The sequence below is a fragment of the Saccopteryx leptura genome, chromosome 3 (genome assembly GCF_036850995.1).
Source record: "Saccopteryx leptura isolate mSacLep1 chromosome 3, mSacLep1_pri_phased_curated, whole genome shotgun sequence".
Taxonomy (NCBI): domain Eukaryota; kingdom Metazoa; phylum Chordata; class Mammalia; order Chiroptera; family Emballonuridae; genus Saccopteryx; species Saccopteryx leptura.
Genome location: NC_089505.1, coordinates 84,468,493 through 84,490,347, shown reverse-complemented (window position 1 = coordinate 84,490,347; position 21,855 = coordinate 84,468,493). Strand labels below are relative to the sequence as shown.

The following is a 21,855-nucleotide window of genomic DNA, read 5'->3' as shown; positions in this document are numbered from 1 at the left end:
CGTCTCCTGCGAAACGCTGAAGTATTCTCTGTAAACATGATTTTTAGCTCATAGAAACTTGTTTCCACAGCACCAGCCTCTGTCCCCAATCAGAAATTAGTTTCCAATAAGACTCCACTGCCTGTCCCCACAGAAAACGTGACTCTTTTCAACAAGTTCAACTTTTAAACTTCCTCCAGCCCCACCACGGCCATGGCATGCCCCCAGTGACACTGGAGTCATTGGGACAAGGTGGGGCTGTAGGGGTGCATGATACTCTTATTCCACCTCCCGAAGGTCTCCAGCGAGGCCCGGGGGGTAGAGGGGAGGTGGCAGCTGTCGGAAAGCAGTGGTAGGGGGTGGTGGTGGTGGGGCTTCCTGATGGGCTCCTGCACCTGCTGTGCCTGGCTCCGGGTGGCCCCAGCTCTGTTCTCCGAGGAAATGTGCCCGTCTGTCAGTCCCAGTGGTGATGGGGGCTGGAGGGTGCTAATCCTCAGCAGCCGGATGAAACCAGAGAGGAGAAGCCTCAGGATGACTTTTACACGTTGCTCTGGCTCTGCCTTCCCCAGAGCGCCAGGCCCCCAAGGTCCTCTGTCCCACCAGTGAGTGAAGGCCTGGCCTGGGGTCTGGGTCCCCTCCCCTTGTAGCCAAGGTAGAGGAGGCCCCTTGGCGTGGCTAAGGCCAAAGGAGACTGGGTGCCCTTCCCCTTTTTGTGCCAGACGCTGGAGCCAGGCTCATCCAGGCCCAGACAGCCCCTGGGGCCTGCACTGTATTGCACTGCCCGGGGCAGCTACCCCCTGGCCAGCCTAGCGTTTTGGGTCCATCTGAGGCCCCTCTCCACTCCTGTCTTGCTCTGCTTTTCAGGGATGGAGGCCATGTGAAGTCTGTAGAGGATGGGGCTGGAAGGGGCTGGAAGGGGCCGAGTGGCCAGGAGTGGCCGGGAGTGGCCTGGATGCTGAAGACAGCAGCACTCTTCAGGAACAGCAACTCCGCACCTAGCTGCTTCCTCGGCTTCCCAGCATGGCCTGAGAGCTGGGTACACATTGGCCATCTGAGGCCTGGCAAGGCCTTCCTTTGCCTCGGGGACGCCTGGCGCCACTCCTCTTGGACGTCCCTACGTCTGGTTTGCAGACGTATGGTGACACTTCCAGGAAAGGCTCTGAAGCTGGGCCAGCCAGGATCCGGTCAGGGAACCCCATACACAGCTGTTGGGGAGTCCTCAGTCAGCTGGCAGCTTGTATGTGCCAGGGCTGGGAGCCCCCACAATGGGAGCAGGCCCAGCCACGGGTCACCTCATCCAGGGGTCCTGAGAGCTCCTGCTACTGTAGTTCACTGGTCACTCACTAGAGGGCCTGCTTTTCAGCAGTTGGGAGGCTCTGGGGGGTGAGGACCCTGTCTCAATTTCCTGGGGTCTCCAGCATCCAGACCAGTCCCTGGTATGGGCAGGTACTCAGGGAACGCTTGGTTAGTGCCCTGCCTCCACTCTGAGGTCTGCATGAACAGCCGGATACAGGCCACCTGGGTGTCGTAGGAGGATGGCTGCTCACTAGAGTGGCCTGCACTCAGGGAAGTGGGTCCTGGCCTCGGGGTGTGTGTGCTCAAAACTTGGGGCTTGGAGGAGGTGGGACTGTGATGCAGAGAGGGGGTGAGTTGAGGAGGCTGGGTCAGCCCTGTGGGAGCCCATGCCCAAGCGGGTGCAGAGCAGAGCTCCCAAACTGGGCTGCGGAGAACAGAAACGGCTGAGTCCCAGCAACTCGAGTGACATCTGCTTGTGTCCACAGAGCAACTGCCCACCGCCCGCCACACTCCACACCCCAGCCTAGTTGAATCACACAGGGGCGCACCTCAGGGCAGGGGTTCTGCAAGGTCAAGAGTGACCCAGGGTCTGTGGGCCTCCGCTGCCACCAAGTGGCCAAGTGAGTGGTTGCTACGTAATTGTCCCGGGTTTGGGTAAACAGGGAAACCCCTCCAGGCCCCCGGCTGACAACTTGGGCTTTATCACTCACTTCTATTTTTCTTAATTAAGGAAACCAAGTTCCTCCCTTTTGTAAGGACACTGTGATGGTCCTGGGAAGGCCAGCTGGAGTCTACGTAGCCGGGAACCGAGGCTCAGGCTGTCTCAGCAGGGCAGTTGGAGGTGGCAGCTACGGATGGGCTCTAATCGGGGTGGGGTGGGGGACCCAGCGTGACTTCCTGCCCAGTTCCTCTTCCTCCTGCAAGGCCTCTGCAGACCCCAGGCCTGTGGGTGAAGGCAGAAGGAGGGTTCTCCCCCCGCCACGCCCTCCTCAGCTGGAAAATGGCTCCATGGGGCAAGTCGGCCTCCTCCGGAATCCAGCCTGTCTCCCCAAAGGTTGGAATCCACCTGCTCTGTTTGGACTGACACCTGCTCTGGTAAGTGTCACAAAGGGGAGGTCACCTCATGGCCTGAGAGCGGGCCGTGGGGTCCCCCGAGGGACGGGACCCAGCGCCCCGGTGTGGAAGGTCGGGTTAGGCTGAGGTGGGTGTCGAGGAACCCAGCGCCCCTCCGACGAGGGTCCGGGAGGGGGGCGACTCAGGTTCCCGGCGGGGGCGGAGCTCGAGGCCGCGACCTGCGCGGGTAGGGGCGGGGTCAGTAGCCGGGGCGGGGTCCCGGCGCCGCTCATTTCCGCCGGACGCGCGGGCTCAGGGCGGATGGAGCGGTCGCGGAGGCCTCGACTTCGGCTCAGTCGCCGGAGGCCGCCCGATGGGGGCGGGTGAGACCGGAGTCGGGGACCTCGGGGGCCGGGGAGTGGGGGACGGCCGGAGCGGGCGGCCCAGTGTCCCCTCGGCCGAGCTATGACTAGTGTCACTACCCCATGTGCTTTCCGGAGCGCGCCTCGGGCCCGCCCCTCCCGGGCCACACCCGCTGGGTCCCGCCCTCCCAGCCGGTGCCTCTGTGCTGCACCCTGTACCCCGAGCTGACCGCTCCCCGCTGGGTCGCTCACGCAGCTGATAGCTCACCCGCCGTCCCGGTGTCTCCCCAGGCCCCCGAGCCCCCGCCCTGTGCCCCTCCGCGACGGCGACGGCGAGAGTGCGCGGCTGTGGTCCGAGCTGCTGCGCACTGCGAGCGCGGACCTGAGTGTGGACGGCGAGCTGCCGCCGCTGCCCGCCTTTCCCGGCCAGGTGCTTGCCCCGGGGTTGGCAGAGGGAGGCCTGGGGCCTCCTGCCCAGGGTGCCGCTGATGCCGCCCGACCACTTCGTTTCGCAGGAGCCCACGTGCGACCCTGACCGCGCCGCGTCTCCCGAGGTCTTCACCGTGGGATCCAAGACCTTTACCTGGACGCCCTTGCCGCCGGCCCCGAGGGGAGGAGAGAGCCCAGGCCGCTTCTACTTGGGGTCCCCTACCCAGTCCCCGCAAGAATGCACCGCTCCAGAGCCCCGCGAGGTCCCCAGCACCCAAGAGCAGCCGGCGGTGGACGGGGTGCAGACTCTGCAGAGCTGCCCCATGTGCCAGGCCGACTTCGCCCCCGGGTGAGTGCACCTGCTCATCGCTTCTCCCCTCCGCTGCCACGCGAGACCCCAGACATTTTTAGAAGGCTAAGAAGTGCTTGCCTTTCAAAGTAACTTTTTCATGCATAGAAAGTTGGCAAAGGTAGTGACTATGGAGGTCAACAAGAGGGCACAGTGCTGTAGGTTTGGGGGTCCACCTGCTGATCTGCTGGCCTAGGGCCCTGAGGATAGGCTGCAGTCTGGCCACAATGGTTGCCCTGCCCTAAGGGACCTGGTGGGCTCTAAGCTTCCAGGGCAGGGCCAGGCTGCCGGTCCCTGAAAAGTTTTCAGTATAGCTCCATCATTACCCTCCTAGTGGTGGGTTGGAAGCTTTAAAAACAGACTGCCTTGTACCTATAAGGTGTTTTTTTTTTCTTTTTTTTTTTGTATTTTTCTGAAGCTGAAAACGGGGAGAGACAGTCAGACAGACTCCCGCATGCGCCCCACCGGGATCCACCCGGCACGCCCACCAGGGGGCGTTGCTCTGCCCCTCCGGGGCGTCGCTCTGTTGCGACCAGAGCCACGACCAGAGCCACTCTAGCGCCTGGGGCAGAGGCCAAGGAGCCATCCCCAGCACCCAGGCCATCTTTGCTCCAATGGAGCCTCGGCTGCGGGAGGGGAAGAGAGAGACAGAGAGGAAAGAGAGGGGGAGGGGTGGAGAAGCAGATGGGCGCTTCTCCTGTGTGCCCTGGCCGGGAATCGAACCCGGGACTTCTGCACGCCAGGCAGGTTTTTTTTTCTATTAAAAAAACCCCAATGTATATCTTTATGCCTTATTTTAAACTTTTTTTTTTCAATTTTAATTTATTTTTATTTATTCATTTTAGAGAGGAGAGAGAGAGGGAAATAGAGACAGAGAGAGAGAGAGAGAGAGAGAGAGAGAGAGAAGACAGAGAGAAGGGGGGGAGGAGCTGGAAGCATCAACTCCCATATGTGCCTTGACCAGGCAAGCCCAGGGTTTCGAACTGGCGACCTCAGCATTTCCAGGTCGACGCTTTATCCACTGCGCCACCACAGGTCAGGCTATGCCTTATCTTAAGTAAGGGGATAGAATCCACCTTGGCTAAGAAGTGAGACTCAAACTGCCCAGCATGTAGGCTGAGCATCACCCGGCCCAGGACACAGCTGTGGGAGTCCTGGGGTCCGGATGGTGGGGAGGAACTTGGCCAGGTGCCATGTGAATGGACAGCAGGTTTTGGAACTGGACCTGCTCTAGGTTTCTTGTGGCCAGGAGACCCTGTGTTTAGGAGCCATGCCCCTGGACTTCCGGGAAGCGAAAGCAGCCCTGGAGGCTGAAGAGAATGAGTTCCAGAATTAGCAGCTGATGAAAAAACAAACAAACAAAAAAACAACCTTCAAGCCAGTGACCCAAACACACAGAACAGAACCTGCACAGGGATCTTAGATGCATTTTCACACATGGTGTCAGCATCAAGGCTCCTTCATTGCGACTTTTTACCAGAACCAAGCCTTTGAGAGCCTGGTGTTGGGGGTGAGCCCAAATGGTACCCCTCTGGCACACCCTGCCCAGCCCCAGGCTTCATCCAGACAGCTTGGGGTATGGGAGATTAGAGAGGCTGTCCTCAGGTGGGGCCTGTGTGAAGCCACCTCCTGGTATCTGTCGGGCTTGGTGGAAGGGGTGATGAAGGGGCCCACGGGAGACGCCCTGGTAGCATCCACCGGAGAATGTGCAGGACAGTTCCAGACCCAGTGTCTCAGCATTCCTGCTCTCATCTATACTGGTGGTTCAGGATTGTTGTCAGCTGCAGTCCTGACTCACTCGCCGACTTGGGTGAAGTGGTGGACATGAAAGAGGGAAGTCTTCTTGGCTCAAACCCGTCGGGAGAATTGCAGGTGCAGAAGACACTCTTAGAAGGCCTGGAGGGGGATTCCTTTTCTTGGCCAAAGCCATCAAGATTGCCGGTGCCATCAGGGCACCAGCCTTTGTTCCTGCTGTGGAGCCCTTTGCCTTCTTTTCGGATCACTTGCATTTCTCCACAGTCTAAAACAAGGCCCCTGGACATCAGAGAGGGGAAAAGTCCCTGTGTTGAGCTTTAAAGCAGTTAGGTGAGGCTTGGCTTACATTTTTCCCAAGTGGGCATCTGTGCAGTTGGGTCGAGCTCTCAGCATGTTTGGAATACTTCTAGCACGTTCTTCAATGTAATTGTAAAGGAGAGAGAGGGAGGGAGAGCGAGGACTTGGGTCAGAGCACATTTTGAGCCTGCAGCCATGAGGGAGATGACCAGGAAATAAGGCCCCCTCCCCACCATGAGTGGATACTCAAGAGGCCTGGGACAAGGTGACAGGCTGGGCTGCAGGAGGGTCCAGTGTAGCCCTTGGACACAGGGACGGCACTGTCCTGCTGTCTCAGGACAAGTCCCAGAAAAACGCTGGTAGGGATTCCCAGAGCTGTGGACTCCCCTCTGGCTGAGGAAGGGATTGGGCACAGGAGGGTTTCCTCCAAGGCTCAGCGTTTTACAAACTGCTCAGAAAACTTGCATCCTCCAATGTGAGGGACTCAACAAACTGTGTGAAGTGCTGTCCCCTTGCTGCTGAACTGAGATACTTCATGGGTTTTCTGATGCCCGTTAAGTCATGTGGGTGGTTGTGAAGATTGGTTCCTGCAAACCAGGTAACGTGAAGAACCTGAATCGTGTTTGTGTCCCCACTTACAGGATCGGAGCAGCTCTAGGCCCCTCTGGCTGCAGGGCGCCCAGCTGCTCCGGCCCTGTTTGTGCTCAGAAGCTGCCTGGTGTCCCTCTACCCCACCCCTGCAAGCTGTGCCAGCCTTCCATGCCCATGCCCTGGGTGTCGGAGATGACTGCAAGGCAGGGCTGTTGTGACACAGGCCGAGGGTAGATCCAGCTGAGACAAAGCTCTGTCACTGCGGGAAGGTCTGAAGGAATCCCAGAGGCTGCCCTACCCCGAGAGACCCTGCCTGCAAACCTCTGGACAGGATGACGTAGGCCTGGTCCTGACAATGTTCTGTCAGCCTTGGAGACAGCATGTGGGGGGCCTGGTCCTGAGGACGGGCTGAGTGGCCCCAGGCACTTCAGAGCACATGGACAGGGGTCTGCAAATACTGAGAAGGCCGCTGAAGGCCATCGGAACTGGCTTTGGCCCCAGAAAGCAGCAGGGAGTTGGCTTGAGGGCCAGTCTGGTGAGAGGCCAGTGCCAACCTTCCTGGTGGTTTTGTGGCCCTCGGCCCATGCACTACAGCGAAAAGGGGTCATTTTGGGCTCAGCACTGTACCTCTATGGCTACAGGGATGGGCCTTTCTGTTCTGGGCCAGTGAACTTGGCCAGTTGATCAATAATGGCCCTAGCCCTGGCCGGCTGGCTCAGTGGTAGAGCATCGGCCTGGCGTGCAGGAGTCCCGGGTTCGATTCCCAGCCAGGGCACACAGGAGAAGCGCCCATTTGCTTCTCCACCCCTCCCCCTCTCCTTCCTCTCTGTCTCTCTCTTCCCCTCCCGCAGCCAAGGCTCCATTGGAGCAAAGTTGGCCCGGGCACTGAGGATGGCTCTGTGGCCTCTGCCTCAGGCGCTAGAATGGCTCTGGTTGCAACAGAGTGACGCCCCAGATGGGCAGAGCATCGCCCCCTGGTGGGCATGCTGAGTGGATCCCAGTCGGGCGCATGCGGGAGTCTGACTGCCTCCCCGTTTCCAACTTCAGAAAAATACAAAAAAGCCTGACCTGTGGTGGCGCAGTGGATAAAGCATCGACCTGGAAATGCTGAGGTCGCCGGTTTGAAACCCCGGGCTTGCCTGGTCAAGGCACATTATGGGAGTTGATGCCTCCAGCTCCTCCCCCTTTCTCTCTCTCCCTCTCTCTCTCCTCTCTAAAAATTAATAAATAAAATAAAAAAAAAAAAACCCTTAAAAAAATACAAAAAAACAAAACAAAACAAAAAAACGAAAAAAAAAATGGCCCTGGAAGTGCCTTGTCTGGGAGGTCCCTGCAGGCAGGGAGAAGGCGTTAGGGCTGGGCAGAAAACAACCTCCCCAGGCAAGGCCATACGGGGCATCTACAGGGACCCTATAGGGTTCCTGGTGTCTCACCAGCCCCTGGATGGTCCTGAGGTGCCTCTCCATGCAGCTGCTGGAAGAGACCCAGGTGCCTGATGGGAAAGCTATGGGGCCTCATTTCTGCCCGTTACCTTTGCTGATGGATTGGCCCTTTGGCGTGCCTTCGAGCAGTTCCCCGGGAGCCACGACACTTGTCAAGCTGAGCAGGCACCTGTCCCCCAGAGGCGCACTCAAACCAGGGTGCCCACATCCTTGGACACAGGAGCCTGAGAATGCATGTCCCCTACGGTCTCCCTGTGTCATGTGTCCAGGGTGCACTCAGAGCCTCTGACCCAAGAACAGGCTCCGGAAAAGCCGTTCCTGGTTGGTACGGTCCCTCCTCCCAGACCTCTGCTCGTTTCTGACCGGCCTCGGAGATCATCAGCATTTCCTCGACTGGTCCAGGGAAGGGCATGAGTGCCCAGCAGTGGCTCTGACCAGGCACTCTTCCATGCGGCAGCACGTCCCTCCCCGTGAGTGACCGTCTCTCCTCTTCCTCACAGGCTGGCCCAGCTGGACATCGACAGCCACCTTGCTCAGTGCCTGGCAGACAGCACGGAAGACATGGTGTGGTGAGCCTGCGCCATCCCAAGCCAGGGCCACTGCCCTGCACGCCACACATGAGAGAGCTGATGCTGCATATTAAACCGTGTCACCGTGACCTGCATGTGACTTAGCTCTTTCCATTGGGACCAGAACACCGGCTCCTCTTCCCTTGGCCTCTGCTCAGCGGTGGCCTGCTGCAGTCAGAACACTGTCCGGCCCCTTGGATGGGCCTGGGCTGGTGTGTGGACATTTTCACCAGCTGAACAGGGCACCTGTACCCAGGCGGCCCGCCTACACTCAGGTGACAGGCTGACTGCACGGTCACAGCCGCATCTCAACCCCCCAGAAGCACCCGTCCCTCCTGTGGCCGTGGTCACTCTCAGAGGGGAAGAAACGGTCACTGTTTGGTGCCCTGGGGCCCACCATTGACCATCAGGTGAGTCCGAGCAGCTTTCCCATGAACAGAATTTAAGGGAGGCCATTGGTCCGGTGCCGTGGGCAGTGGGCAGGCCAGCTGGCCACAACCTCAACCTCACTTAGGCTTTCAGTGTGGGGTTGGGACAAGGGGTTGGCCAGGTTTCGGAAAGCCAGGTGTTGACACCATCTCTGCCACAGCCACAGCGGCCGCTGAGCACTGCCAGCAGGTGGGCGTCCAATACAAAACCCCCAGACGAACTTGCAGAAGTCCTTGTTCTCTCACAAACAGCCTCACACCAGCCACAGAAACACACAGAAGACACATAAAAGCCCATTATCAAGTGAAAGATACCAGCCTAAAAGAGGCCAACTCCTGTGTTCCGATGGCACGAGGCTCTGGAAAAGGCAGAACTAGGGACACAGTAAAAAGGTCAGTGGCTGGGAGAGGGGAGACACCACAGATGTTTAGGGCAGGGACACTTCTCTGTGTCACCCATAACAGTGGACATGCGTCATCAAGTACCTTGTGCACCCCCATAGGATGTGCACCACCAAGGTGTCAACGGGGACCCTGGGTGATGGTGACGTGTCAGTTGGGACAAACGCACCCTCTGTGGGGACCGTGGGCAGCAAGCAGGGTAGGGTGGCTATATGTGGGTGGGGGACAGATGGGAGATCTCTGTACCTGCCCGTCAGTTTTTCTGTGAACCTAAAAGTGCTCAATCAATAAAACCTAATTTTAAAAAATGTTTTCCAACACCTGCTTCCTGGAAACACCTACTTTTAAAGAAAATAACGACAGTGTTTTCACGCAGGTCTTGAATAGACGTGCAGGAACAGAGGGGTCCTGTCTGGGCTGAGCGAGGGCTTTGCTAGTTGTACAAAATGGTGGGGGGACTCTTGATTCCAAACCTCCGTGCGGCATGTCCTTCCCTTCATCACTTCCTGAGACAGAAGGTAGCTGTCACCATGAGCCCAGTGTCACACACGTTCTGTATGCAAGCTACCAAACTGGTACTGGGGAGCTGCCCGGCAACAGCCACCACTAAAGTCAGTGCCTTCAGTGGACAAAGCCAGGGCCCTGTCCTGTTGAGGAAAGACGTCACCATGCCTGACCTGTGGTGGCGCAGTGGATAAAGCGTCGACCTGGAAATGCTGAGGTCGCCGGTTCGAAACCCTGGGCTTGCCTGGTCAAGCAAGGCACATATGGGAGTTGATGCTTCCAGCTCCTATGCCCCTTCTCTCTCTCTGTCTCTCCTCTCTCTTTCTCCCTTTCCTCTCTAAAAAATGAATAAATTTTAAAAAATGAAAAAAAAAAAAAAGAATAATGAAAGACGTCACCACACCCAGCGCAGTAGGCAACCCACCAGGTCAGAGGGCGCTCTCGAGGGCACTTCCTGCCACACAGGCTTCCTCCCTTCCCAGGCTATGTGGGGAGGTCACAGGGAGGGCCCTGCTTGCCAGTCACAGGTGACTCCCTCAGTTCAGGGCTCCGTGGCCAGATATCCCACCCAGACATCCCATTGGTGGGGGCACCCCAGGAGACCCAGCATCGGCTTAGACACTGCCCTGTGCTCCCTGGTCTTGGGCTTTGGAGACAAGTCTTCTCAATGACACGGGTCTGGTTAACATGAGTCTCCGTGATCCATAAAAGCTGGTGTGTAACCCAGGGTCCAGGGAGTGATGGTGGAGGGGAGGCAGAAGCCCCAGGGGCAGGGCCAGAGGGCCTTGGCATTCCTCTGCCAGCTCCCAAGTGTGCACCGCACTGAGTGTGTGGGCTGCCACCGACCCAGCGTGGCTGAATGGCTCTGTGGCAGAAGCTCCTTTGTTTTCACTGTTCTGACGATAACCTGCCCCAAACCGCCAGCCACATGGGGAGAAAGCAAGCCTTGCTGGCCACGGAGGCGCAGAGGGAACGTGGTGTTGCAGGCCATGGTTGCATGGCGGACATTCGGGACTCGGCCAAGGAGCGTTCCGCACGGGCTCACGCCTCAGCTAATGTGCTACTTAAAAACCCAGAAGACTCTCCTCTTTCTACGAAGCCTTCTGTTTGGCTTTTCAAGCTGTCCCTTCACCTGAGGAGGGTGACCGGGTGACGCATGCCCCCTGCTCAGGTTGTGCCGGGGACGCACAGTGTGTCTGCGGGTGTATAAGGCCAGGGCCCACTGGACACGCATCTTACACTTTCTAATTCTGAGCATCATTGTAACTGACATAAATACTCCCCCACCCAAGCTGACACATAATACAAGACATCATGTAGGCAACTGGTTAGTGTTTTCAGAAATATATTTGGAGCAGATTTAGTTTTCCATTTTCTTTTTTTTCTTCTTTTTTTTTTTTTTTTTTTGGTGTACTGGTGCTTTGGTAAGCAACACGTTAGAATCTCTACCATCCGATTTTCCTCATCCTGGTCCGGTGCATGGGCGGGGGCCATGGCACTCGTCGGGGGAAGGAGTGACATAAGCGTCAGACCACACGGCCACCAACATGCCCCGTATGAAAAATACTTGTTAAATGTTAACAACAGGAACTTACCGGGATTTAGAAAGTGTTCCGTATTTGTAAAAACTCTTCGTGGCAGGCACTTAGACTCCTGTCCCCAGCCCACTCTGCGCACACGCCATGCTCCTCTGCGCCGCCGCCGCCAGGTGCCCCGCAGAATAAAGGCAGCCAAGGGGAGCGTCTACACCATCGGCACATTTTATTCCTCGGGACATTACAGGTAAGTCTCCCGGTGGAGCGGGTCGGGTCTGTTTTCTGTGGAAAATGTGCACCTTCGAAATCGTGGGACTGTGTCTCCCTTGGACGTGTTCACCGCAGGACCTCCACGACACAGGCACAAGAAGCAAAGTCCTCCAGCATGAAGCCGCCGTGCGGGCGGAGGCGAGGCTGTTCAGCCCCAGCCGCGGTCTCGGTGGCAGGTCCCTCCCTGGCATGCATGCGCTGTGATGAAGGAGAGTGGGGGTCATTCAGACGTGTCCACGATACGGGATGCCTCACACGGACTCCTCGGTGGAGAGCAGTAGTGGGTTGATGTACTCGAACCCTTCGAACTCGGACTGGTCAATCCTCTTTATCACGTCCCTGCGGGCACAGGCAGAGGGCATGGCTGCAGGTGTGGCCCCTGACCTCCCATCACACCCGGCTGAGGACAGCATCCTCACACACCTTCCCCCCCCCCAGGGCTTACTCATCATCAGGGGTCAGCTGCACCGGCTCACTGGTGAACTGCGTGTCGAAGTTGTCCAGACCATAGTCGTCAGTGATCTGCGGCTGGAAGGGTGGCAGCGCCTGCTTCTTCTCCAGCTGGGGGACATGCGAGAGGTCACATCAGGGTCACACATCCTCTCCCTCATCTCCACAGACTGTGGCTGGGAGGCGTTTCTGTGTGCCTGAGACACAGGGGCCCCCGGACGCATCCGAGAAGGCACCAAGCCCGCAGATGCTCGCCCGCATGGGACCTCGATTTCCCGTCCGAGATGGAAGTGTCCCAAGGTCCCATGTGACGGGGATGGCAGCCACAGTCGGCATGAGACGACCCTGCTCGCAGCCCCTGTGCACTCTGGATACCAGAGTGCTCGGGAAGTACCAGTTCTAACAACAGAAACAAATGGGGCCGGGGGTGCTGAGGATGCCCGGGAAGCCACTGGGGCCTGTGAAGAATAAACACAGGTTCCACTATGAAGGTAGCAAAGGGCATAAGAACGCTGCAAAGACAGATGCGTCTCACACGTGGTGCCCGACAGGCATCGGGAATGTGGCCAGCATGGCAGCAGTGTCCATGACCAGGCCACGGACAGAGAGGCATGTCCATCTTCTGTCCCACAGAGGATGCCGGGAAAGTGAGTGCAGAGCCCAGGGGACAGGCTGTCCCTGCAGGCAGAGTGGGATCACCTCGCATTTGTGTATGTGTGTGTGAGTGCATGTCTGCACGTGTGTATGTGTGTGTGTGTGTGTGCGCGCGCGCTATGACCTGGCAGGGATGAACCGTTTTGCCTGCCTTGGGTCACAAGGTGCTTTAAAAAGATCTAAGTAGCAGAAGTCAGGACGGGGCAGGAAGCAGTGCAACTGGGTGCTCGCCGGTGTCCTGCGGGTCCCCTTTCCCCCCTCAGAGTGTCCCACATGCCCGTGTCTCTTCTTCCCTGCTCAGTCTAAAGCAGTGGACAGAGCCTTCCCTCCCAACCTGGGCCCGCAGAATGCCTCCCACATAGAATGATGTCAAGAGGAAGGGCTGTTCTCCCATCAGTGAGCTGGTGACCAGAGGCCACCATCGATGCTCACAAGTGTGTCTGTGGCATGGGCTTCAAGAAGTGTGCCTCTTGGACACTGAGAAAGATCCAATGATTTGCCAGGAAAGAGACGGGGATGCCGTATGTATGCGGTGACACCTGGCTCAGCAAAATCAGGACTTTCCCACACCGTGTCTGGGTGCAATTGTCCAGAACCCTCGGTGACAATGAGGAATCACCAAAGCAGCTCTATTGGACAGTCACCTACGCACCTGTCACCACTCTAACAGATCTACAACCAGTGAATGTGCTGTCGAATAAAGTTATAAAACGTTAAAATAAGAAAAGAAAAAAGCAGTGGATGGGAACAGTCACCCCTAGCGATGTTCCTGTGCTGGTCACGGTCAGCCAAGCTGGGGGGTCACCGGAAAGAGAATACTGGGAGGGGGGCTGGGGGGAGTCTGCTGTAGTGGCCGGGGCTCCAGCCACGCAGGGCCTGTTGGCAGAATGTGGCAGGTGTGCCGAGGCCCCGTGGGGGATGCAGGAGGGGTTGAGGGTGACTGCAGTGTCTCCAGCCAGAGCTGGGGGAAGGCCGGTGCTGCATGCTGGGGTGGGAGGGGCCATGGAGTCACAGTGTGACACAGAACACCCATGTCCAAAACCACCGCCCTGCCGAAGACAACTACAGAAATCTGGACAAAACAGGAAACTCCTTCCTGAAATCCCCCAAGCGCAGGCGGGCAGTAGGAACACAGTGGATGCGGAGCTAGAGGAGCTGGCAGTCGACTGGGGAAAAAATTCAGGCCATTGACCTGCTGGGGGACGGGGCCTCCCATGCCAGGGCTGGGCCCCTGGGGCGGCAGGGAGAGTACAAGGACGGGGACTGAGAACTGACAGGCCCTGCCCCTGGCCTTGGCGGGAGTGGAGCGGTTCTGGGTCTAGGACCGAGGTATGGGGACAAGACCATGGCCTCAAACGATTTAGACGCTGAGTTTTCAGGTGCAACACCGGGGACGGACCTGCATGGACCCGACACCCACGGGGAACCCACAGACAGCGGGAGCTGCCTGTCAGGTTATTCTCTGTGCTTGCCGAGAGAACACGGAGTATTCCAGCAAAGAGCCAGACACCGTGCACAACACCACTGCTGGTTGGCAAATGACCGACCACCTAGAAACCCTGAGCCTGAGGAGCGTGGTCCCTGGACCCCAGCCGGACAGCTCAGCATGGGGGCTCAGGCATGGGCAGGGGGCTGTGCGGCCCTTGGTGGTTCTGAGACAATAAGATGTGGACGCCAGGAAACCACACTGGTTTGGGGCTGCGTCAGGCACAAGGTGCTGCCCACACTCTGAGCAAGGGGCCCGGCCAGCGGGACGTCACCTCCCATGGGGACCCGTGAGGGCGGAGGGACTCCGGCTCCCTCTCTGTCAAAATACTCCTTCCCCTCCTCTGCCTCCATGCTGCTTACAGAAATCAATCCCTGTCAAGTCACCCTGGCACCATGCTCCAGCCTGCAACCCTCTTCACACACGCGCTCCCAGCCGACTGGCGCGGCTGCACCTGTGAACAGCGGCCCCCCAGCAGCCAGCTCGTGCGGCTCAGACACAAGCACTGCTCGTGGAAGAAGGTGCCCGTGTTCACGCCCAGGCCATCAGTTCTTACCCTGTGTTCCTGGAAGGCATTGGACAGGGATTGGGGACATGCTTGCAACCCGGCCACCCCAAGGACACAGTGGCCAGTGACCAGAGGATGCAGCGCTGCAGGCCAGCACAGCCCAAGACGATGGCAGCGCCAGAGCCACTTAGCAGAACCCTAAACCTGCTGGGTCAAGGGTCACAGGCCAGCATGGCCGCCAGGCTGAGGACCACCCTGGGGGCAGGGACATGGGCACTAAGCACAGCCTGGCCCTGACCACGTGTGCCTGAGCCGCTTGAATAAGGGTTAGCAACCAGCCAAGGTCCAGGTTCCTTCAGCCTTGTGCTTGCGGAACACAATTAAGTGAGGAAATTCAAAGTCAGTTTCTTAAAACGTGTCAGTGCTCTGAATACCCTGTCACGTTTGCACTAACTGCAGGGGGGGCTCAGATTCTGCTCAATCTAGCTGGGCCAGACAGTCACACAAGTCCCTCACTGGGCCGGGCAGCCTGCCCCGCCCTGCAAACAAGCCTGTGACAGGAGGGACACGCCCGCCCACCTTTAGAGCTGGCTTCCTGCCCATCTAGTTCAAGCAAACATTTGACACCAACTGCATTAGCTACGTAATCTTTTCTCCAAAATGGCATGTTTTCCATTTCCAAGGTTTTACTTCAGTAACTCGGCAACCATGTCTATATTGCAAACAAATAGGGTTCCGTTCTTCGTTAATACTGGGAACCATAGCGCTAAACTCGAACCTGCTTGGACACCGTGCTCCTTGGCTGCTTTGGGCGGGCAGAGAACACCAGGTTTTGGAAAACCAACCAACCAATAGGAAACCAAAGGAAATGCCTTTCTCTGAGTTGGCCCGCGCCGACCTGTGACCTGCACAGAATCACTAGGGTTATGGCTGCACACTAGGACGTCCCCCATGTGGCTCCGGGGGGCATGGCCAGGGTACACCAGGCAAGACTCCCCCAGGATCACCAAGAGGCTCCATCTCTGTTTTGTCATGTGAGTTTCCAGCCACCGCCCAACACCCCTAACAAGGCAGTGCTGACCAGTCACTGTGGGGGAGGGGACTGGGGTTCTGTGATGCTTTACCAGGTCCCAGTCTATGCTGCGGAAGAATGCGTGAGACTTGATGTCGGAAAATCCAGTCTGTAGCCGGCAGCCGAGCCTCTCTTTGGGGTCCTAGAGGTCAGAGTTCAAACAAGGGCATGTCAGCAAGGAGCAAAGAAGCCTGGATCGCAGCCTGTGCGTGGCAGGGGCTTGCCTGTTCCCCATTAGCCGGGAGGCTCAGCACTCCCTTGGGAAACAGTCCCTCCGGCACCCTCAGCCTCCTTACTCCATCTCTCTCTGGGGTTACTTCTCCTCATGCTGTCTTGTTGAGACTGAGTAAGAAGTGACAGCCCGCAGGACCCGCTGGAAAAGGAGGCAGAGTCCTGCTCACAGCGGGGCGTCCCCGAGCCACCACGGAGAGCAGCCAAGTGCGCCACGCATGCACAGACATCTGTCCCAGTGACCGCGCATGAACATACCTTGTTCAAGAATCCTTTCAGGACGTGGGAGGCCTTGACTGAGAGGAACCGGGGGATACGGATGGGCTTCTCCAGGATCACTGCAGAGGTGGGGGCCGTGGTGAGAAACCGCGCCCTTCGCTGTGCCCCTCCCCATGCCCGCTGTGCCCAGCAGCGAAGGAGCCCAGCACCCCTTCCTACAGCCCAATCTGGCACACGTGGTCATGTGCTCAGCATGCCCATGTACATGGCACAGCCGCACATGGCCACCAGAGGGTGCCATGGGGACAGACGCCCTGGATCCCAGGGCAGGTGCTACTACATGGTAGGGAGCCATGACAGAGCTGGAATGGGGCCACCAATGTCCTGCCTGAGCAAGTCCCCCTCCTCGCCCCCCAGGCCTCTGGGGTGTACCTGGCCGAGGCAGGAAGGAGTCTGAGCTAAGTCAAGACAGAAAAGAGCAGTGTCCCTCCCTAGCCTGTGGCAGGTCTCTGAAAACACGGGGGGGCCAGACCTAGTCCACAGGGGATGAGGATCCGCCTGGGGACCCTCCCAGCCACACTGTCACCTTGGAACAGATAGTCTTCGGTGTTCATGTCGGGGTTGTCGGTGATGATGTCGAAGGGGGAGCGCCCAGCCATCATCTCAAACATCAGGACCCCCAGCGCCCACCAGTCCACGCTGAACCCTGGAAGGAACACAGGCCCGTCACGCTGGGGTCCACCTCACGTGCTGGCTGCCCAACAAGCCTGTCACTGGGTTGTATGACACGTCCTCAACCTCTCTGGGTGTCCTGGCCTCCCCACCCACCATCTGCTGTCCTGGGGGCGCTGGTCTCTTCTAATTATTTGCAAAGCTCTTTCACTCTAGGGCAGTGCATCCCTGACCGGGTGGGCTCCCCACTGGTTTTCCAGGTGGTAACCTGGCCTTTTAATTCTGTGTGTGGCACCTTTGACCTCACAGACGCGTGAGACTGACCCCACCTGTGGGTCAACTGTCCTTCCTCGTTTCTGCTGTTACTTAGCCAAGCTTGGACATTCCCTTTCTCTAAGCCACTTTCCCGCATTTTTTTTCCTACATTCCTTGTTTCGGCCTCATGTGCAAGTGCAGCTGACCAGTCAGGAATGTGCTTTAAGCAAATGGAGGCGTGGGAGAGTCTGACTCAGTTTTGCTCATAGACAGCCCGCTTTCCCCAAGGCCTCGTCTCTTTGCGGTCCAGCAATCTGCTGTCTGCCCTCCTCCGGCTACTAAGTGACACCCATCATACTGACACCCTGGTGCCCGATTATCTGAGAGAGCAGGTCCTGCCCACCCTGCCTACCCCGCCCCCATTTTAACGGCAAAGAAGATGATGCTGAGAAGTAGTGGCTGGCACATCTGCAACAAGATTCACTGAAAACACCAGCACGTGCACATGCATTGGTCCCTTCTGTCTCACACCCTGAGGAAGAAGGGCACAGAGAGATCTGCAGGGTCCTCGGGGCGGTAGGGGATCTGCCATGGGGTACAGCGGTTTTTCCAGCAGCTGCTGGTGGCACTGCTAACCTGGGACAGCGAACCCTGGTTTGTCTTTGCTCTGTGAGTCTCCTCCTTCTCTCCTTGGGAAGAGGAATCCTGCCCAATGTCCTTTATCAGGACACCGGAGTAAACACACAGGATAAGAGAGGGGCTGCACGAGCTCAACTGAGCGTAGGGCCCAGATGGTGACACAGGCTGGGAACAGACTAAGGGCGTGCGTTCCAGGTGTAACCCCCTCATGGGTCAAGCCCCTCCCTCCCTCCCTCCTCTCTGCTCTGTGACCATATCGACCATATCCTCAGGAAGGGAAAACTTCCAGTGGTCAGGGGTCGCCTGCATCCATGCTGCCAGCCGCTGCCCCATGCTCACCGTACTCCTCTCCGCGCAGGATTTCTGGGGCAATGTAGTTCGGGGTTCCGCAGAAAGTGCTCGTGGTGTCACCGGGGCCCAGGCCTTCCTGTGGGGACAAGGTCTGTCACCAGGAGGAAGGGCAGCCCCCAGAGGCGCCCGTGCTGGGGGGATGCGGTCAGCATCTCTGCCCAGGACCACGTGGGGCATGCAGGTCAGGGCGTGGTGGGGACTGGGACCCGGGAGGCCGCTCGCCTTGCACATGCCGTAGTCCGTTAACTTGATGTGGCCGTCAGCATCGAGGAGGACGTTGTCCAGCTTCAGGTCCCGGTAGATGATCCCTCTCTCGTGTAAGAAGTTGAGAGCAATGCAGATCTCAGCAGCGTAGAACCTGGGGGTCCAGGGACAGCCTGGCATCAACGGAGGACCCCACGTGGAGCTGGGACAAGAGGCCTGGGCACAGAGCCGAGCTGGAGGGCCTGCTGGTGACCCTAACTTTTGCATCTGTGTCTCCGTGTCCCCAACTGCCGAGTGCATGGGCCAATGAGACCAAGAGAAACACTCAACCTCCCAGTCGTCAGAGAAACACAAATCAGAATCACAGTGAGACTCTACTTCACGGCCATCAGTGTTGAGGACGTTGAGAAACTGGACCCTGGGGTGCACCTTTCATGGGAATGTAAAATGGGGTGGCCACTGTGAACACAGTGGCATTGCCTCCAAAAATTAAGAAACTCAGTGTCCACTGATGGGTGATGGACAAACACAACATACCCCCCCCACACACACAGAGGAATATTATTCAGCCTTTAAAAAGAAAGAAGCTCTGACACCTGCTACGTTGGATGGACCTGGAGGACATTATGCTCCGTGACATAAACCAGACACAGAAGGACAAGTGCTGTGTGACCCACTCATAGGAGTCCCTGGAGGGGTCAGACTGACAGAGACAGAGAGTAGACAGTGGTGTGGGGGCTGGGGGGTGGGTTGGGTGTGCATGTTTAATGGGGACAAAGTTTCAGATTGGGAAGATGGAGAGTTCTGGAGAGGACAATGGTGGTGACAGCTACAGAACAATGATGCTTAATGCCAATTATGAGCTGCACAATGAACGATGGTTAACACGGTCCCTCTCGCGTTAATGTGTATTTTACCACAATTAGGAAAAGACAAAGTGAGTATGTGTGGGGGGTGCTGTCCTTGGTTTATTAACTGCCTTTGCCCAAAAGGGGATCGAAGGTGACTCTAAACTGCATGAAATGCCCTGGCCGGTTGGCTCAGTGGTAGAGCGTCGGCCTGGCGTGCGGGGGACCCGGGTTCGATTCCCGGCCAGGGCACACAGGAGAAGCGCCCATTTGCTTCTCCACCCTCCACCCCCTCTTTCCTCTCTGTCTCTCTCTTCCCCTCCCACAGCCAAGGATCCATTGGAGCAAAGATGGCCCAGGCGCTGGGGATGGCTCCTTGGCCTCTGCCCCAGGCACTAGAGTGGCTCTGGTCGTGGCAGAGCGACGCCCTTGGTGGGCGTGCCGGGTGGATCCCGGTTGGGCGCATGCGGGAGTCTGTCTGATTGTCTCTCCCTGTTTCCAGCTTCAGAAAGAAAAAAAAAAAAATCATAAACTGCATGAAATGTTTTCAAGTGAGGAAACGAGGAAAGAGAAAACTGGAAAACAGGAAAGAGTCAGGGTGTAGAAGCCACGCCCAGGGCTGTGGGGGTGGGGAGCCGATGACAGCTGAGGGGAGCAAGGAAGAGGTGGGTGTCCTTTAAAGCCATTTAAAAAGAGTGGTCAGCCCTGGCCGGGCAGCTCAGTTGGTTAGAGCATTGTTTGATATGCCAAGGTTGCGGATTTGATTTCCTGGTCAGGGCACAGTCGGGAAGCAACCAATGAGTACGTGAATAAGTGGAACACAAACCAATGCTTCCCTCACTCTATCTCCCCACCCTCTCTTCCTCTCTCTCTAAAATCAATCAATCAATAAAAAAAAAAAGAAAAAAAAAAGAAACAGTGACCATTTCTTCCTGATGCCCAGGAAACCCTGGCTCTGCATCCGTGTGACACAGGCCAGGAAGTGGGTGGCTATGTGGCTATGTCCACTTGGGACAGTTTAGTCAGAACCTGTCCCCTGATTTTGGCAATAATAAAGACAAAAGCCACGGCAGCGCCGTTTCACCAAACCCCCACTTCCCTGCCCCTGGAGGCAGGGTCGGGCTCTCCCAAGTTCATGGCTCCCGAGAGAGTGGCTCGGAAATTTGTCACTCACGGGAGAGAGCAGGACACACATTTTCCCCAAACCTGTTCTTAGTGCAGCTCACCACTGACCTCCCAGAAGGACCCTGTGCCCGTCCCTCCCCTGGGGCTAACCCACCTAGCCACCCCCTGGCTGGCACTCACCTGGCGTGCTCTTCCGGAAGCTTCCGCTGTCTCTGCATGTGGAACATGAGGTCCCCGCCGTTGACATACTCTATGACCAGGAACAACCTGTAAACAGGAGAAAGATGGCGATGGAGGCTGAGAGCAGTGGCGGCCAGCGTCACCTCATATTCGTTTAGCAGGAGGACACCCAGACTGAGAACCCTCCCAGGAGTTGTTCTTGCTGGTGACACAGACTCCTTATGCTGCCATGTCAACTCCCCTGACTGGCCAAAGAAAGAAGTGACCTGGGTTCCCGGGGTCAGCAGGGAAAGCAGCCCAGGCGGAAGACGCCCCAGGGGAGGCGGAGCCCTGTGCCCGTCTTGGAGGCATTGTCCTGGAGACACCTGGAGACCTGCTGTTGCCCAGCCTGAACCCCGATATAGTAATACTCAGAAACCCCAACTTGCACCCACTCACTCCTGTGATTCAACAGCCATTTGTTCTCTGAGTGGCACGAGGTCGGACCTCAGGGCAGAAAAGGTAAAAGTAAGGTGGGGCCCGGAGGTCCGTGGCGATGTCAGAGGAAAGGCCCTGAGAGCTAGGGGCCCAGTGGGGTTCCCGGGGTGGGATGACAGGCCTAGTGAGCGACAGCACTGACCACTGGGTCTGGATGGATCCTGGGAAGGGGAGAGCGGGCAGGTGGAGCAGGGAAGGAGGTGCCCTGTCGTTGGGGGGTGGTGGTGAGGAGGGGGCCGAGGCTGCTGGTAGGCAGGACGCAGGGAAGGGAGGAACCGGTGGGACGGAAGAAAAGGCCTCATTGATGATGGACACCGGAGAGGTAAGTACTCAGGACAAGAATTCACCCTTTGAGTAGTATGAACGTTCATGTTCATCCTCGTGCCCCTGACCATCCAGAGTACGATATATTTATTTTAAAAATGTGTAAGGCAACATTAAAAAAAGGCAAATGTATGTTCTTGTTTCCATAAATTGGTTATCAAACAAACAGGATTTTAAGTTAATAAACCTGGAACTGGAACTAATTTCATTTTTTGAAAAAACCACCTCACTCCCGAGGGGTCAGTGAGCATGAAAAAAACTCACTACTCGGCCCTGGCCGGTTGGCTCAGCAGTAGAGCGTCGGCCTGGCGTGCAGGGGACCCGGGTTCGATTCCCGACCAGGGCACATAGGAGAAGCACCCATTTCCTTCTCCACCACCCCCCCTCCTTCCTCTCTGTCTCTCTCTTCCCCTCCCGCAGCCAAGGCTCCATTGGAGCAAAGATGGCCCGGGCGCTGGGGATGGCTCCTTGGCCTCTGCCCCAGGCGCTAGAGTGGCTCTGGTCGCGGCAGAGCGACACCCCGGAGGGGCAGAGCATCGCCCCCTGGTGGGCAGAGCGTCGCCCCTGGTGGGCATGGCATGCGGGAGTCTGTCTGACTGTCTCTCCCCGTTTCCAGCTTCAGGAAAAAAAACCAAAAACAAAACCCACAAACAAACAAACAAACAAACAAAAAACAAACAAAACTCACTACTCAAAGGGTTAATTAAGCAAGGAAGTGAAAACACTGGATGAAGAAGACGGCTGACTGCCCCCTAGAGAGGATGTGAGCAGGTGAGAAGGTGGCTGCGTGCCCGGTGGGAGGGTGGCCCCATTACCACAGGGACGTCAGTGTTCCCTGGGGGTATCCATAAGCTCAATGCAACCCAATAATCATGCTGGCTTCTTTTTCTTTCTGAAAC

At 57.4% G+C, this 21,855-nt stretch overlaps 2 protein-coding genes across 3 annotated transcripts in view; one reads left to right on the top strand and one right to left on the bottom strand.

Moving 5' to 3' along the window:
• Positions 1-2,607: 2,607 nt before the first annotated feature.
• FAAP20 (FA core complex associated protein 20) lies at positions 2,608-8,211 on the top strand. The gene is made up of 4 exons (XM_066374825.1): positions 2,608-2,711; positions 2,982-3,120; positions 3,206-3,468; positions 8,054-8,211. The coding sequence occupies exons 1-4, from the start codon at positions 2,650-2,652 to the stop codon at positions 8,124-8,126; spliced, it is 537 nt and encodes a 178-aa protein (XP_066230922.1). The 5' UTR covers positions 2,608-2,649; the 3' UTR covers positions 8,127-8,211.
• Positions 8,212-11,207: 2,996 nt separating this feature from the next.
• Positions 11,208-21,855, bottom strand: part of PRKCZ (protein kinase C zeta) — an 83,422-nt gene continuing 72,774 nt past the window's right edge. For both annotated transcript variants that reach the window (XM_066374823.1, XM_066374824.1), the window contains 8 exons: positions 20,156-20,242; positions 18,021-18,156; positions 17,787-17,874; positions 16,468-16,587; positions 15,921-16,000; positions 15,484-15,573; positions 11,707-11,822; positions 11,208-11,600 (listed from right to left, as the gene is read on the bottom strand). In XM_066374823.1, coding sequence (XP_066230920.1) covers positions 11,513-11,600; positions 11,707-11,822; positions 15,484-15,573; positions 15,921-16,000; positions 16,468-16,587; positions 17,787-17,874; positions 18,021-18,156; positions 20,156-20,242 — 805 coding nt within the window. In that variant the 3' untranslated portion in view covers positions 11,208-11,512. The remainder of the gene's footprint in view (positions 11,601-11,706; positions 11,823-15,483; positions 15,574-15,920; positions 16,001-16,467; positions 16,588-17,786; positions 17,875-18,020; positions 18,157-20,155; positions 20,243-21,855) is intronic.